This window comes from Saccopteryx bilineata, chromosome 1, assembly GCF_036850765.1.
Source record: "Saccopteryx bilineata isolate mSacBil1 chromosome 1, mSacBil1_pri_phased_curated, whole genome shotgun sequence".
Classification (NCBI taxonomy): Eukaryota; Metazoa; Chordata; class Mammalia; order Chiroptera; family Emballonuridae; genus Saccopteryx; species Saccopteryx bilineata.
This window is the reverse complement of record NC_089490.1, coordinates 103,245,446-103,263,708: the sequence shown is the minus strand read 5'-3', so window position 1 is coordinate 103,263,708 and position 18,263 is coordinate 103,245,446. Positions and strand designations below refer to the sequence as shown.

General features: G+C 38.4%; 1 protein-coding gene across 8 annotated transcripts in view; it reads right to left on the bottom strand.

Annotated features, from left to right (window-relative positions):
* The window catches only part of MYBPC1 (myosin binding protein C1), a 91,561-nt gene extending 74,021 nt beyond the window's left edge, over positions 1 to 17,540 (bottom strand). For all 8 annotated transcript variants that reach the window (XM_066262733.1, XM_066262706.1, XM_066262724.1 and 5 more), the window contains exons 1-2: positions 17,408 to 17,540; positions 117 to 158 (exon numbers count right to left, since the gene is read on the bottom strand). In XM_066262733.1, coding sequence (XP_066118830.1) covers positions 117 to 158; positions 17,408 to 17,432 — 67 coding nt within the window. In that variant the 5' untranslated portion in view covers positions 17,433 to 17,540. The remainder of the gene's footprint in view (positions 1 to 116; positions 159 to 17,407) is intronic.
* Positions 17,541 to 18,263: the final 723 nt, after the last annotated feature.

Sequence of the window (18,263 nt, the reverse complement as noted above, 5' to 3'; positions counted from 1 at the left end):
TCAAACTTCTCCAGAGGAGTTAGATTCAAGCTCACAGCTTTCCTGAAGGCCAGATGACGCTGGGGGAGACATTCTGGATTTGCAGCCCCAATGTGTAAGGTAGCGTTTTCACTTACCTTCTGGGGGTGGGGCTGGGGCCGGGGCCGGCACTTCATTTTCTAGAAATGAAAAAGTAATGGAAGTGTTCAAGCTCATGTATCACAGAGAGAAGTTACTTCCCAGCACCCCTGGCTGCACTAAACTCCAGGCAGCTACCTTACTGCTCTGACAAGTAGGACGAAGCAGGAAAAGCATCAACGGTAGCATCAAGAGGTCTAAGAACCACTGCCTTTTGGTGTCTGATGTGAGAGAAGGCCCTAAATGGTATTTTATAGACTTCCAGGACATGGCAGAGGTTTGTGACAGACAGAGCACTGGTGAAATGAGGGTCCAGGTGGCAAGGACAAAGCATTTATGGCACTGAGCCTGTTGCCCTTCTCTGGGAAATTGGACCACACTACCTTATATGCCTAGGGTTGCTGTGAGGGTGAGATGAGACAAGCTTGTGAGTGGCAAGCATGTCCCTTAGAGCCTAAGGTGAGGTTAGTGCTCAGCAAATGAGACGTTGCTTTTCCCAGACAGCGAGGGCACCACCGTGTCTGCGACATCATCCTGCCCTCGGAGTACAAACTTTCTGAATGTTGATGAAACCAAAGTACCCTGTTTTGGCAACATTTCCTTTAATAAGATGAACCCCTGTTCACTGGAAAACCGTTTCAGAGTTGTTTCTGGAAGTACATAGGCCTGGATTAGCTTCCCACTAACACTCATCCAAAATGTTCAGAGCTCTGGTTTTGAGGGGTTTTTTTTATACCTGGCTTTAGATATTCAGAATTAGAGAACAGTCTGACGGGAAAGTTTGTGAAAGAAACTTCTGCTGAAGAACATTCTATGTCCCCGTACTGAGAGCATACCCCGTGACCAAAGGGCAGAGAATTTCCCACGGATGCCCAGAACTGGGAATCAGTGCAGAGCATGTGAGAAGCAGCTGCTCCTCCGGGAAACAGGAAGAGGCTGTTAATGAAGGTGATCTCTCTTAGCATTACTTTCTGCTCGACAATTAAATACCAAAGAAAAGGTGTTTGTATTATAAGTATTTTGTGGGATCCCTGGAGTTTTATTTTTGTCTGGATCTAGGATTTTTCACATTTTTCCCACAAGTGGCTCTTTCTAAGCCAAGAGGACGGAACCTCACAATAAGTGGCGTGGCCCACAAGTCACCACTGCACACAGTACCAGTGCCCCAGTTTGATCTGGGCCGGCCACAGGGAGCCTGCAGAAGGACCGGACTAAACAACAGCAATCAAGAAAGGAGAGGCGCAGGCCTGCCGGAGTGTAGTAACATCTTCCATCACTAACTTTTTGTGCCAGTATCAACTCCAATGCATTGTTTAAAAAAACTATTTTCACCCGACCAGGCGGTGGCACAGTGGATAGAGCGTCGGACTGGGATGAGGAGGACCCAGGCTCGAGACCCAGAGGTCACCAGCTTGAGCGCGGGCTCATCTGGTTTGAGCAAAGCTCACCAGTTTGGACCCAAGGTCGCTGGCTTGAGCAAGAGGTTACTCAGTCTGCTGTAGCCCCACAGTCAAGGCACATATGAGAAAGCAATCAATGAACAACTAAGGTATCGCAATGAAAAACTGATGATTGATGCTTCTCGTCTCTCTCTGTTCCTGCCTGTCTGTCCCTATCTATCCCTCTCTTTGTCTCTGAAAAAAAACAAAAAACAAAAAAAACTATTTTCATTCAGATGACCATAAATAAGTACATGACTCTTTACTAATCAGGGAGAAAAAAATGACTACATTAAAAAAAATCATATAACCTTTCAGATTGGCAGACGATACTATGGCAGGATGTGATATGGCTTAAAGATACAGCGAAAGACAAGTGTTCCTGGCATCTAGAGAAACACTTCTGTTTCTTTGCCAAGTCACGGAAAAGATCTTTAGTGCCAGCATCAACCAGAAGACAAAGCCCTTGGTCAAGGCATCTTATTTTCAGAGATCTCAGTGCCTAGGTAGAAATTTAACATTGACCTCTCGGCCTTGGTGGAGTAGATGTAGTTCACGGATATCAGAATACTGAGAGCGAGAAACCAATTTCTCTGACCTGCTATCTTTTGGACTGTTGCCCATTGCCTGAGGACCTGTTCCTGGCTCTCTCCGCAGACAAGTTTCTCCTCCTGCCAGTCTCTTTTTCCCATAGCCACAGGGATTACTTAGGCCACAACTGGGTTTCATCCTGTTATTCAACACGAGAAGGTCCCTGTATCTATCAATATTTGGTTAGCTCTACACTCTTCAGGCTGGCATTCAAAGCCACTGTCAGTAGGCACTTCCTCCCTCTCCCTCCAGCGGCCCCTCTGTTCTAGAGCTGGTGTCTCTTCACCTTCGGACCTTTCTGCCACTAAGAACAAACAATGATGAGCTTCTTCCCAACAGACCTTTTGTTTTTTCTCTGAATGGGATGTGTCAGACAGACCTACGTTTAATCATGACTCTACACCTTATTAGTTGTATGACCTGGGACAATTCTTTAATTTCTATCAGCTTGGTGTCCCCACCTATGAAATAATAATAAGATAAGTGACCACCTAGGGTGCTAATCCTATATAAAATGCCTTGCACAGTTCCTGGCATGTAGAGAGAGCTCTGTAATTTACAGCAGTAACTATTACCATTGCTGTCCTATAGCATTCTTGGTATATCTTTTGACATTTCTCTTAAAAGTCTCAGAGTTAATTATTCCATTCTCTTCCTCTCCCTTATTTTCTTGGCATTCTGGACCACATCATAATATATTCTTTATTCACTAGATATTTTAAATTATTTTTCAGTTGTATATTTATATTTCTTTTCCCTCCCAACTAAACAAGGACAGGGACCTCCCATTCCTTTCCTCTCTCCCTGGTACCTCATTTTATTTGCTGAAGACACAAAGAATTAAGAAGGGCTTCTTTGGTGATTGCATGTGAACTGTCAGATTGGTGTGCTCTCTCAGCATCTATGTAAACAAAGGCCTATTTTATAAGGGAAGCTGTGGTTGCTAAAATCCTGTTTTGAAAGTAAGGCCAAGGGTGAATTCTAATTAAATAAATAAAAGAGAATTGTCCTGGACGCTGAATCTGTAAACGTGCCCTGAATGTGAATTCTGTTTCCATTGGTGTCTGACACCCCAATGTTCTATGGAACAGTCTCCAAATCAAACCAAAGTGAAAATTTAAAGGAAGGGCTTAATTCAATTTCCAAGAAATCTACAGAACATAGATCGTTAACAGCCAACTATACTACATAGTCAGAACTACAGAAACATGAGATATAAATGCTGGTATATTTTTAGGATGGTTGCAGGAAGGAAAAGCAGAAAAACGCACCCTGGCTGCATAGCTCAGGTAGAGCACTGTCCTGATACACCAAGGTTGCAGGTTCGATTCCCAGTCTGGGCACGTACAAGAATCAACAAATGAATGCATAAATAAGTGTAACAACAAATTAATGTCTTGCTATGCTCCCCCCCTCTCGAATCAAGAAATAAAATTTTCTTTTCTAAAAAAAAAAAAAAAAAATTTTCTTTTCTAAGAAAGAAAAGTAGAAAAACAGATGCCTGCTTAGTAGGTAGGTGAATCTAGAACTAGAGACCCTATAACTTTAAAGGCAGTGAAATAATAAATAAAACACAACCACTTTTTGCACCTACTGCATGCAGGACCTGGTATATACTAACTCTTATACTTTTTACAACCCTGTGAAGTCCGTACTATAAATATCCCCATTTAGCAGATAGGAACTGAAGCTCTACAAGTTCCCACTGCTGGTGAGCCAGGCGCTGGCCCAGGACTGCCTGACTCAGATCCTGCGCTCCGGAACACGGGACTGCACTGCCCCTCCCAGATGCTCACTCATACTTAAGCAGGCGGAAGTAAGCGGATGGACTTTTCAGAGATATTACTGCACCTTTTGCCCTGGAATTGATTGGTATTATTGTGAAGTCTACATAGCCCAATATGGATAACACCCTGGCTGTAGGAGTGGAGTGTGCCTTAATTTCCTCACCTATGCAATGGATATAATAGCAGAACCAATCTTCAAGGTCTTTGGCAGGAATGACTGAGTTCCTGCAGGGGCAGAGCACGTGGTGCACAGCGTATATGCTTTATCCCTTCATGGTGATCACCATCATTATCAGAATTGTACTCTGACACACCTGTGAGGGTGACACTCTTGTCTTTCCACACAGGCCACTTGTTAGGCACTGGCTTTATTTTGGGGTCTGTAGGCTACATCATGTTAGAACATGTTTGGAATTGGGGTGGGAGATGAGGAAGCTTCTGGGAATTGAACAGAGGAGGTCGACCTGTCACCCTTCTACTATAAAATGGTAACAATTGATTTTGATGACATTTATGTGCATTATATGGAGTTTGTATAATGTAAATAACTTGATCAACCAATCAATCCTTGTTTGATTGTGGGACAGAAGAGATAGAAAAATGAACTCTCAATAGTTTTCAGGGAATTTGAAATAAAGAATTCCAGCTGTCAAACCTGGGGAGATGGGCGCCAGGCATGAGGATGGCCAAGCAGCACATGACTTAGACTGAAAACAAAGCATTGCAGGTGAGTGTCAAGGCCCCAAGTTCTTTTACTTTAATTCACACCTTTGTCTCTGACTTTGCCCACAGCTGTACCCATTCTCTCAAAATCACTTACATGTTCCCAGAATTTATTGGCTGCCTCTATAACAATAATTCATTCACAGCAATTTCCACAGGACCCCACTGTGTAGGGACCATAGGAAGAAGCATTCCTGCAACTAAGATCCATTGAGCTCCCATTAAGAATTTAATAAGTGGAGGGCTTATAAACAAGGCCAAGATGAGATGCTGGATTTTAAGAAGCTCACAGATAAATGAACAGCCCTTTCTATCAATTTACTCACTGAACCAGGTAGCTTTGTTCTCTTAAAGCATTCGAAACTCCACCTCCAGGCACCTCTAGCGCATCTGAAACTGCAATATGCATACAGATCATCTAGGTCTAGGATTTGGGTCAAGTTCAGATTCTGGCTCTGGGTTCAAGATTTGACATTTTAACAGGCTCCCAGGTGATGTTGATACTGCCAGTTCTTCACCCACACTTGAGTGACAAGGCTCAGACTATGCCTTAAATATCACCAAGTCCTCTCCATTTCAAATGCCATTGTGAATGCTAACGGGTTTACAGTAGAAGGAAAGTTTCTCTCTTTGATCACAAGCTTCTTGAGGACAAGGCCTGTCTCCTCCTTTTCCAATTCTGCACAGCAGGTGCTCCATAAATATAGTTGACTGGCAGTCTGTCTTTACCGGTACAAGAGCCCCTTCTACTTGCTGCCAAAAAATGAAGAACTAGCCCCTGGCACTTCAAGGGCAGCTTTCTTCGTCTGCCTTACTCACAGGGAACACTATGTCTCCCATTGGTGACCCTCCCGCTGGCTGTATGCTATGGGCATTCACCCAACCCCATGATTTATATTTCTTCTTACTGTCAACACACGTCTTCCGTTTCTTAACAAGGGCAGGAGAGCAATTGGGGCTAGAGTTTTGGTTGTCAGTGAGAGTATACCCCTTGTCTTTCTAAGGTGTGCCCCCCTTTCCAAAGTCTAAGCTGCATCTCCTAGCAAAGACAAGCACGCCACTTCCGCTGTCCACCAGCTTCTCTTTGTTATGACGGTCAGAAAGTATCTACCTCTGGAATCTCTTGAGATCGTCCCTCTAATTTTCCCTCTTAGTTAAGAGTTAGAGCAAACAGGTTCAGGTCCTACTATACCTCTGCTTTTTCAAAAGCCAAAGGGCAAAGTCCATGCGACTTTTCTGCCAGGTGAGTAACGTTGGCTTTTCACCTGCTTCCCTTCATCCCCTTGTCTCCGCTGGATGGACGAAAGAAGCAGGGGTATGTAAGTTGCTGCTTTTAAACTTCTTTATCAAAAAAGAAGAAACCAGAATATTGTGAAAAAAATTAAGCGCAAGGAAATATTTTAATGCACAACATGAAAATTCATTGGATTCTGAACCAGCAACTAAAGCTAGCTCCTTTCTCCATGGGCAAGGGCGGCTGTTCTTTAATCCAGCTGATTCACAGATATAGACTTTCCCTCTGCAACCCTTAAATGTTTTCAAAAGGCTTGAGCTATTTATGGTAGATTTTTCCTATGACCACCTACTGTAAAAAGCACAGGTATGTCACCAATGGCAGGCCCGCACAGCGAGTGCCAGGGCATTCTAATTGACGGGCACTGGTGGCAGCTATTAAATAGCCCCTGTGTGGCCTTTGTGTTGCTGCTGAAAAACTAAGAACCCATTGACTCCATAAATGGGGCTTCAGTGCAGTCCATTTCCACGTTCAATAATCAAGTGTCCCATGGTCGATAAATTAAAGGGGGAAAAGTTTGGAGTCTTAAGAGGTGTTAACATGCCTCTCTACATGTATGTGTCTCTACACCAAAATGATATAAACCAATAGTTTTCAACCGCTGGTCTAAGGACTGGCCGTTGAAAACCACCGTTATAAACAACCCAGCTCTCTCCTTCCCATGGGCTCACTGGAGCAAATAATGCATTGATTGACCTGCTTAAAAATATTTTACGGGTCCTCATGTGCAATTTAACTTAGCTTTTTGATATCATGGAGGGCACAATTACATCATATACTATGCCATGTTGGGATAGAAAAAGACAAGAAGAACACATACTAACAGTCGTTATCCTCAAGTGGTAGATTTATAGGTCTTTTTTGTCACTTTTTTTGGATAACATAAATGTGCTAAAACATCCTTCAGCAATTCAAGGTGTAGGAAAATAGTGTACATTATTCTTAATTATTATTTCTTATTCTTAAAGTCAGATTCTCAGTTTGAAATCAAATAGGTGAATGCCTTGTGTACTGCAAACATTATGAATAAGCCTCTCTCTGGCCAACTCCTGTTTTGTCATTTTTGGCATTATAGCAAATTATCTTTCTTTTTAGAATAAATCTGTCATAAACATTGTCAGATGCATTCCCTGCTGATGGTGGGCTCTGCACTGTGTACATATTATAGCCGGGGGCCTCGCATGCCTAGACCACAGAACAATGCAAACTGCTTTCCTATAAAAAATTGTTCAGGTGGGGGTGTTCATAACTCTCAGAGAAGTTTTGATTACACAAATCACAAGTGTCACCAAAACAATCAACAAACACAAATGACAGTGCATTTCTATTGGCCATATTACTTATGCATCAGAGATATCCATTTTGGACATAAATTAATATTTAATATAATGTTTTTATAGTTTTGTGCTTACTTTGTCCTCTGTTTTATTCATCATAGGCTATAGATCCTGACATTTTCCACCTTGAGATTTAAAAGAATTACACATTTTTTTAAAAGGCAATTCTATCCTGATTTATAATAGTGATTCTCAAAGTATAGTCTGGGATTCCCAAGAGCCTCTAGGCTCCTTTGGGGAGTCCATGAAGTCAAAACTATTTTATAAATAATATCAAGATGTTATTTGCTTTTCTTCACTCACATTCTCTCACAGTGCAGTAGCATTTTCCATAGGGTATATGTGTGATAACATAATGCCCTGACAGCTAATAGAACTTGTGCTCTGTATTTGTAGTTTGTAAAATTTTTTATCAATTCTAAATCTTAATAGAGTAAGTATTGATAGATATAAGAAGTAAAACAAATGTTTTTTTTAATTTCCTCAATAATTATTAAAAGTGAAAATGGACCTGAGACCAAAAAGTTTACAAAATGTTTAAAATTGACTGCAAATCTTGTTAAAAAATATTTTGAGTGGTTTTTTTCCTTTTCTTTTCTTCTAAATAAACTTATATCATATACCTTGTTTAGGAAAAAATCTGTAGCCTTGATTAATAAAAAGAATAAAGCAGTAAAAATAAAAGCCATAAATTTATTTGAGGGGCAATTCCATTTTCTTATTGCAATAATGGAGACAAAAGGACAATGTTGTCTGGTACCACCCCTCTTATTCAGACAACAGCTGCTGGGCCAGCAAATTAAAAGGGTTTCCCAGGGCAAAATGGATTTGTCTCAAGCTCCTCAAGCCCTGCAAGCTCCAAACTTTTAAGAGTTCAAATGCTTTGCTCACAAGAAAAGCTCCTGACCCAGGTCCTCAAACAGTCTGAGAACTGGGAGGGACTAGGGAGAGACAGGCCAGGTAGGTGCCCAGGGAGCAATTTTTAAGGACACACTCACTCACAGGTGCTGGCCTTGCATTTGCACAACCCTAAGAGTGAGAGCCTCCTTAAAAGTGATGCCTCAGACGCGTCTTAACATTGGGTAGTGCAGCCCTATTCAGCCAGATTAAGGGTCTGGTCTAGGATCCAGAACAAACAACAATGGGAAGAGAAGGAGCAGCTTTACAGTGACTGACAAAAGCAATAAAAGACAGCAGCCTCCCAGCAAAGGCTGAAGCAGGAAAGCTATAAAAAATTAGACACAAATTTAAATAACATGAGCCTGTCTAATACAAAAGCAAATAATTTGGGTTCTTGGATATCACATGGTACAAGAATTGATATCTATAACTTAAGACAAAGTTAAATTATATGCATTGTACTTTGCTTTTAAAAGAGCAAGGAGTAACATATATTACATTTAGGCATGTTTCTATCCACATTGTTTGAAATGAAGTTCAAGAACAAAAATCCTTAGCTATTCAGAATGCTTCAATCAATTTCATTCATATTTATTTACTGTGGTTAAATATTGCCAAAAACTTTATTCTAAGTTTCTGAATATAGTTTAACTGTGCATCCAGTATGTAAAATTTCAGTGGCTTATTATTCAATCTGATGGAATTTCCCTGAATCTGCAGGGATTTCTTTTCCTCTCCTAGTCAACTTGTTCTTATGTCTAATTATGAACGTTTTAACTCAAGATGTTATTCCACACAGGAAGAAGATTAAAATGTGTTTAGTATTACATTGCAACAAATAGTTCTGGCTGTTAACCTGGGATGGGCTGAAAATAAGGTCTTCTGCTAAGAGCTGATGACTTGTCCCTTTATCCCTATTCTTACATGCTTTAAAGTAAGACTTGAAAGAAGGAGAAATGGCATAATGGTGTGGGAAAACTTTTACTCAAATGGAAGAAGTTTAAAAATGTTGCACAGGTCAAAAGAAAATTATTGCAAAAATGATTTGATTCTTAACAATTTCCTTCTTTAGTCCCTTATCATGCCTTTCCTGGAGGTCTGTTCCTGGGCTGACCACCACCATAATCACATCACTCTCAGGTGGTTACAGGTATCAGATAAATTCCTTAAAGGCCTTGCCCCAGGGCATTGCTGGACCTCACGTTAAGTAACTTTTTAAAAATAGAGGCAGGACAGTGCCAATACCGGGTAGGGTCATAAAAATAAAATTCCACAGCAGTAAACACAGCAGCACTCAATCAATCATACACCATCCACATGTGATCGTGGAGAGTTCTTCCTGGGGTTATCTCAGAAATATTCAGACCGGAAGAAGATCCCACCAGTCAAGGGAGAAATGTTAATGTCCAACAACCCCAAGTCTGTTAACTCTCGGTGGTAGATATAGCTACATGTTCAACTGTACAGGTTGACTCCTTCATCTAAATGGGAGGAGACATGCCTCCCAATGGAACAGTGAAGAAACAACTGGTTGTCATCATCTGTCTAACAACTGGAGATTCCCCAGCTGGACATGACACATTTCAGTGGGAACACAACAGAGGCTTTGGGAATACAGAACTCTTATTTGATCCCTGGGTGAGAGCTAAGATGCTTCTCCCAGGTTGAAAAAACAATCTTATGGTAATGCTAATAATGGCTATGATAATAATAACAGTTCTTTTGGAATGTATTATAAATATTAACATGAGATAAAGAGGTGAATAGTGGTTACTATGTAATAGTGGTTGTCATATATTGATGGAAATATTTCAAATTTATATCAAATGTGGGGCATTTAACACCTTTAACAGACAAGGTTTCTGAATTTGCTGCTTTAGAAGAAAAATGAAGTTCTTATGTGCTAAGACCTGTTCTGAGCTTTTTACTGGATTTATCTCATTTAATTCTTACAAGGACCCAATGGATTAGGTACTATTATTATTTTCATTTACAGGTGAGAAAACTGAGGCATATGAAATGTAAGTGACTCAGGACTTGGTGTGACTGGACTTTGAACCATCTAGAATAGTCTATGAATAAATAGTATACATTATTTATATCACTAGGTTTAATAATTAATATTATTTATTTAATATACACAAGAAAAAAGCCAAAATACATAATTTATGCAGAACAATTCTAAAGACATCTAACTTTAAAAATGAGAAACTAGAACAGAATTATACACATAGGCCAATTTTTAGTTATAAGCAGAGAATTCTATTCCAAGCTATATAAAATTTTGTAGAAGGCAAAAGCTGTTACCTAATAAAAGCAAAGAATTCCTGAAAAATTTAAAAATATATTTGATGTTATTTAAAGGAAAAATTAGGTGATTTTGGAGAAAAAGAAATTTAACCCCAGGTTCTTGTAAATGTGTAAAGTACAAGACAAAAAAAATGAATAAAGTAAAATGATTAGGTCTAAATCTGACATAATATCAGACATAATTTTAGATAATGTAGTGATTTGTCAAGTAGGCCCATCAGTAGATTCCTAAGAGCATATAGAAGGGCAATTAGTCTTATCAAAGTGGATTTCAGACTTGAAAGACATAATGAATGTCAGATTGCAGTTAGGTTTTTGTGAACTCATTTTAGAGACAGTAATAAGCATGTGGCTATGTGATCCTGGTCTTTTACTTCCCCAAATCAACCACTTCACATGCCACTCTACTGGAATCCAAAACTTCACTTGGGAAATGCATATAGCAGCATATAGCAGCACATGAATAACTGGCCTCATGAATGGGAACCGCCTGAAATATGATTTGTTGTCCTTCTTTGTGGCTGCCCAAAACAGATGCACTCTTTGTAAGTACATCTGGGCTTATCCATACAAAAGAAACAATATCATCACTGGTATTTTGAGGTTGTCTTTGTGAAAAGTTCTGGGAACAGAAGCTTTTTTCTCTGGAGATGAGACAATTTGCATGCATGTAGGAAATTAACTGATAAAGTCTCTTCCTTCTTTTTCACAGTTTCCTATTCCTTAATCATTATGCTTTCAAATTTCAGGATACTGCTCTTGAATAAATAATAGCTACTTCATGATCACCCTAACTCAGAATACTGTAATTCAGTAACTACAATTCTGTGATTCTGCATATTTGAGTTTCCCCAGGGCTCAAAACCAACCAACCAAATACGCCAGCAGAAAAGACATCTGTTCTTATAACAAAACTGACATAAAGTAAAAAAAAAGGAAAGAAGACATGGCCATATCCCCTCAGCTACACACATGGAATTAAAAGTTTTCTGCTTATTTTTGATTGCTAGAGCTTTAATCCTGTTGTTACCTAACACGCACAAGCATGTCTAGAGATGAGGTCTAGAATTACCACAGAAGTCACTGGCTGCCAAGGGTATTTTCTGTCTCTTAATATAGGTTTCATAGACTAATTCAGGAGAGTGCAGACAAAAATAGTAATTATTAGTGATAATAAAATACTTCTCTGTGTGTCCATAAAGAGCTTCATAATAAATTTTAAATAAAACAATCAAGAAATTTAGGCAAAATTAACAGAAATTCTTTCTAGGGCTATAAAAACGGCAGCACTTAATTTCATTTCATAGTAGCCCTTCCCCACAACTCCATGAAATTTAAAAAAAAACATATATTTGTTTACAGAAGTATTGCAAAAACATTGTTTTGCCTTGGCCGGATAACTCGGTTGGTTAGAACGTTGCCCTGATGTTGCAAAGTTTGCGGGTTCCATTGCTGATCATGGCACTTACAGGAATAAATCAATGTTTCTCTCTCTCTTCCTCCCTCCCTCCCTCCCTCCCTCTCTTTTAAATAAATTAATTAATTTAAAAAAACATTGTTTCATATTCACTCAAGTTTTTTTTTCCATTGATTTGATAGATTGAGAGAGGAAAGGAAAGAGAGAGAAAGAGGGAGAGAGGGAGAGAGAGAGGTGGGAGAAGGGAGAAAGAGAAAAAAGCATCAACTCTTTTCACTTAGTTCCATTTAATTTTGTTTTCATTGACTGCCCTGGGGGGTGGGTAGAACCTGGGACCTCTGTTGCTTTACGTTAACACTTTATCCACTGAGCCACCAAGCCAGAGCATTGTTCAAGTTTCTAAAATGACCATTTCTTTATTGATTTATTTTTGTGCCCAAGCATTTTTTATTTAAAGTGATCTCAGCCTGGGGAGTTTATTCTAATCTTCATGTCAGATTCAGGAACTTTGAAATTAGTATAAATTTTTAAAACGCTGTGAATTTTGTGTTCTTAAGGAGTCTAAACTAAAATGTTTCAAGGTCATGTCTCATGGAAAAAATAAGATGAGCCATTGAGAGAACAAAGGATTGTACTTGCTACAGTTTTCCCTTTCTCCTTGCTCCCTCAGACTCACAGGCGCCTCACCCTGACCTTTGTTCATTTCAGTAACTTTCTTACCCCTGACTTCGCTGCTGTTTGAAAGGTCTAGGGGAGACATCTTCTGATTTACTGGATGAGAAGCAAGGATATAATTTGTTTTTCCCAAGTTTTTTTAAAGCGATATATTTAGGGCGCTTGAGAGGAAAGAATTGGCCAGTCCTTTATTTATCTTCCTAACAGGTGCAGTCCGGACAGTCATAAAATCAGGCTACTGAAAAAGAATGATTTTGCCAAGTATTAAGTCCCTCTTGTGTTCCTTTGTCCCAGACTGTTCCTTCTTACAACCTATAGCTCAAATCTACACCATACCTCTCCAGCACAGCATGGCAACATTCTTGCAGGGAAAAAATATTGTGACTGAATTCACTCATACAGCTTCTTCACTCTGCCTGCAAATCTTTAACTTGGCCAAAATGAATCATTCAAAGTAGGAGAAGAGTTGCCCTCGATAAAATGCCTCCTCCCTCTTCTTCCGTTCTTTCCCTTTCTTCCTACAAATTAACTTTTTCCTAATTTAGTGGAAAGAGACTATTTTACATATAACATGACTTTTCTAAAGACAAATTTATGTTGGTGTTTGAAATAAGCCATCCAAGTCTCACGCAGGTAGAAAGTGAAAGTCAAGGAGTAAATAGAAGAGGGAGATTTTTCATCACTATTCCTTTTCTGATGATGATTAAGCGATGCTGAGAAGTAATGAATGCTGCTCTCTGTGGGGATAGTTTCAGGGCTTAGCAGTATTTTAAAATGCGATGAAATCACTAGGGATCCAAGAAAAGAAAAGTACAGCACACGAAAAAGTCCCATGGACTTAAAAAGAGATATTCTCCATGATAGTGTCCCCACCTATTATTTCTAAAAAAGAAAGAAAGAAAAAAAAAGGCCAAGATAGATTAACTAGGTAGATATTGTGTGTTGATACAGCAAAAGAATCTGTAGCAGCAACACCATGCCTTTGATTCTTGGAGTTATCAGAATGGCCCCTTAAAATTATGATCATAAATGAAACTGTGTTTTTCTGTATGATTGAGTTCTCAGGAAGGGATCTCACATAAACGAGGAAGAAATTACAGTACCTCTCCCAAGGTTTTTTGAACTGTACACAAGCACCAATGAAGAACTTTTGAGGCTAACCAGGCAGTGCGCAGTGGATAGAGCGTTGGATTGGGATGTGGAGGACCCAGGTTTGAGACCCCAAGGTCGCCAGCTTGAGCGCGGGCTCATCTGGTGTGAGCAAAGCTCACCAGCTTGGACCTAAGGTCGCTGGCTTGAGCAATGGGTTACTCAGTCTGCTGTAGCCCTCATGATCAAGGCACATATGAGAAAGCAATCAATGAACAACTAAGGTGTCACAACGAAAAACTGATGATTGATGCTTCTCATCTCTCTCTGTTCCTGTCTGTCTGTTTCTATCTATCCCTCTCTCTGACTCTCTCTGTCTCTGTAAAAAAAAAAAAAAGAACTTTTGACTTTTTGACTTTTTCCTGCAAGTTAAGCACATAAAATATAAAAGGGCTTGATATATTGAGTAATAAAAAGTGAAATTCATGTGAAACATTAACTTGATGTTTTACAAGAAAGTTTCTCTAGTATCTTTAGATTCTGGCATTTAACAATTTTCTAAGTATATTAAGGAACCAGGGTTTTTGGTTTTAATTATTACAAATTACAGAGATAAAATTCTGAAGAATTATTTTTTGGGGGTTTAAAAGCCATTTATAGTAGTTTAAAACTATTAAAGATTCTACCACAGAAAGAAAGGCAATTGTAATAATCTAATTTCATGTTGATAAAATTATTTTTTGACAAAAAAAGAGAAATTTTCTTTTCAGTGAAAGGATTTTTATTTTTCCACAGTAAAAACCAGGGGTAGTTGACAGTTAAGGGGTTTTAAAAACAGAGACCGTGTTGAATATATCTATAAAACCCCAGCAATTAGCTCATGGTAAGTGATCAATTAATGCTTGATACAAATAAATGTATGCACAGCATTCCTACAAACATCAAGATTCTTTTCCACATCCTCTCTCACTATTAGAATAGAATAACTTAAAATTACTAGGCTTCAGATTCTGCATGAATCCAAAGTATAAAATAGGCCTTTTACTTAGAACTCGTAGTACCAATAATATAGTTTTCAAAAGAATAAATACATAAATGACAAAGGTGAAGAGGAGGGGATGGGAAGTGGCTACTCCTTTAAAATGGTACTTTCTTTTTCCAAAAGGTGTTAGCAAGTCATCTAGAATATTTTCAAGGGTCTGAACGAGGATTGTTGACTAATCACTTCCATTAGAGTTCCTTCTTGAAGCCCAAAGTTGCACCTGTACTTCCGCCTCCTTAAAAGATCTAGCTCTCCCAAGACCCAACGTGAAGTTCCCAGAATTAGGCCACTGTAGGTTTCGAGGCAGTTGAGAGATACATCATTTGCAACTTCAGGTGCTGAAAACTCAGCCTCTTTCAAAGAGTTGCCAGGTCCAACCTAGGAGGGCCAAACCAGTCCATGTATTCTATCAAGAGTGACAGCAAGTGGTCACGTCCTTCCTGGGCACGGTTCTCGCAGCTGGGTAAGAGAGGTAATAAGACCTTGGGGGCTGGAGGAACGCGTCCCTTGGGAATGTTTCTGCAGATTGTTTGAAATGACTTTGAAAGATTGGCTTGGAGGCAAGTTTTATTCTTGAGGCTGTTTTTCAGAGGGATGTTTACATGGAACAATACAGACCCCCCCAAAAAATGAAATCAATTAGGAGAAGGTACAAGGATCAACATAGTACCTGAATTGACATAGTCCTTACCCTTTTGATGAAAACAATGTTAAACTGCTGTGATTTCCCAAGGAAGGTGAAATTTCTTTAAGAATCAGTTCTGCTAATAAGAAAAAATCCCTGTACTTCCTTAAAAGATATTTAAATATATCAGTAACCCTCTTTTTATCTCTACTCCTTACCACCCAAATTTAAACTAACCAGAGAATCTATGAGGATAAGATTACTGTCCTGAGTAGGGGCCTCCTACACAGAATATCAACAGTGCTTTTATGGCAAAAGAAGATCATGAGGACTTTGGCATCTGTGTTGCTTTATTAAAAATATACATTTTTTTTGAAGGGGAGCTGAAGTTGAAGATACAGTTTCCTCTTTGTAGCTCTAAAATTTCATTGCCTCTAAAAGTAGCATTTATAAGATTGAGTTGTCAGACACAAGTAAAAGTTTATTGCATCTAGCAATTAGAATAATTTAATTAGCTTCATAGGCTCTACCTCTCTCATCTTTTTTTTTAGTATTTCAGCTTTCTTGTCATTTTCAAGTGAGCTTTAAAATAACACATGCAAATTCATTCACTAAATACGGAATGATTAAAACAATATTCTGTTCTTAGTCAGGAAACACAGAATTCATTTCATCCAAATAAGCCTTGAAGAGGCTAGTCAAGTGACAGATCAAATAAAAAGGACACTTAATACACATGTAAATCATTTGCATTACAAATAAGACTTTAGCAGGGGTTGGACTCATTGCCTGATAGTCAGGATTAAGTTCCCATATTAATGCATGCATTTGGTGTGGTTATTTCGGGTGGAAGACTTCATCCATCAATGCCCTCCACCACTAAGTAAAGCCAACCTGTAAACTGATCACCACAGCCTGTCAACACTGGTTACTTAATTACATAAAGAAAATATATTTCAAAGACTTTTGAATATTTGGTTAGTATTTCAACGTCTAGCCTCTTTCTCAGGGTTCTTTAAAATAACGTTTAAAAACAGTTTGAAGAATTAAAAATTTAAAAAAACTAAATACTATTTTTTAACTTTTATTTGCAGAAGTGAAAAATAAAAATTCAGTGAACACTAATGAAAGTTAATGTGAATCAAATAATATTTTAGCAGATGTTTCCATTAGAAATTTAATAGTACCTGTGTTGTTAATTTGTGCTTTTTATTAGTCATTTTAGCAATTTTTAATTTCAATTTATTTGTTATTAATTAGTAGTTTCAAAACCTTGATTTTTTTTCTAGAAAGGAGAAACATTTCTTTTAATGAAGAAGTATTTCTTCTAATGAAGAATATTTTCATATTTTCTGTTTAATTATTTTTAAAAGGCGACATATTATGACATTATGTACAATAAGACTCATTAAAGAACAGAGTCTGTCACTGATATTCAAAGATATTCTCTTTTATCCAGGTGTTTGATTTTCTTTCCATGCAAGAATTTAATCACATGATAACTAACGAAACTCCAAAGCACTGATAAAAGCAAAAAATGCTGGCATCTGTATATTCAAAATGTCTTTGCAGGAAAAAAAAACATAGCCAATTTGGAAATACTGCCACAAAATTCTTTTCTGAAATCCGAATCAAATTTATTAACCATTTAAAAAAGCATTCCAAGTCCCCCTCACATTCACACAAATTGCAAATACATGGTAAAAAATCTGTGATTCAACCTAAGAAAATACTCTTAAAAATGCAACCTGCTCACAATGAGCAATTCACATCCTTAAATTTTACTTTAAGGATCCCTTATAATTGAATGGTAAAGTTATAATTTGAAACTTCCAGTAAATATTCCTTCTTAAACTATCATTATCAATATTTTCAAGTTGGTATACACTTCCTATATTTTTTCTCTGTTTTTTTTTTATTCTCTAGGATATTTTCGCAAAATCACAGTGATTCTTTTATTTTTATAGTCTATTAAAGAAATTGGATTTGTTTAAAAATAAATGCCAAAATAAACACACTTTATTAAAAAGTACAACAAAAAGATTTATGGGTGAGTCTTACCCTCCTTCTTAGTGGGTTCTGGCATGGCCACAATAAACTGTTATTCTCCAAAGAGTTTGCTCCTCTCCAACAGTAGTTGACAGAAACCCCACGAGCAGTCGAGAGATGGTGCAGGTCAGTGTGACAAGCAGTTGGGGAGAAATCCAGCGCTTTTGTACCGCCTCTGAACATCAATCATGTGGCACCGCCCCTTCTTCAGCACAAGGATGCTGGAACTTAACAGCTATGAGGACCTTTCTCACATCTGTTGTCTGCACTCTGCTCTCTCGCCTACTGGAAGGAATCTCCTGTCCATCTCATGTGGCTGATGAGAACACCTCTAACTTTCTAAATTCAGCAGCCTCGTGCTCCTTCTTACTCTTTTTTCCCCCTGTCTAACAGAGGCCTGTGTAGACAACGGAGTGCAGAAAATTTGCCAGATGCTAAAAAATTAAATTAAAAATTATAATCTGTGAATTCAAAATACACCTTAATTTTTATGAAGATTATAAAGAAAAATCCCTGAATTAAGATAACTGTATGCTCCTATTAGATTTTTTGTCAGTTCTTAATTGTTAGATATCTTTTAAAAATAATATAGTAATGTTAATTTGAAAAACCAAATTTCTATGTTGAATATCTTCTCTGTTTTTATCCTTCAAGACTAGCAAAGGTTTCTATTAAGAAATACTTAGCCTTTACATTTTCTCAAGACACATCCTTTAAAAAATGACATGGCATATAAAAGAATGAAGGTGGGACACAAAATTGAGACTCATAGACATGGATAAGAGTGCAGTGGTTATGGGGGGGAGGAGAAGGGGAGAGAGGGAGGGGTGGGGGGAGGGAAAGAGCATAAAGAAAATAAAATAAAAGG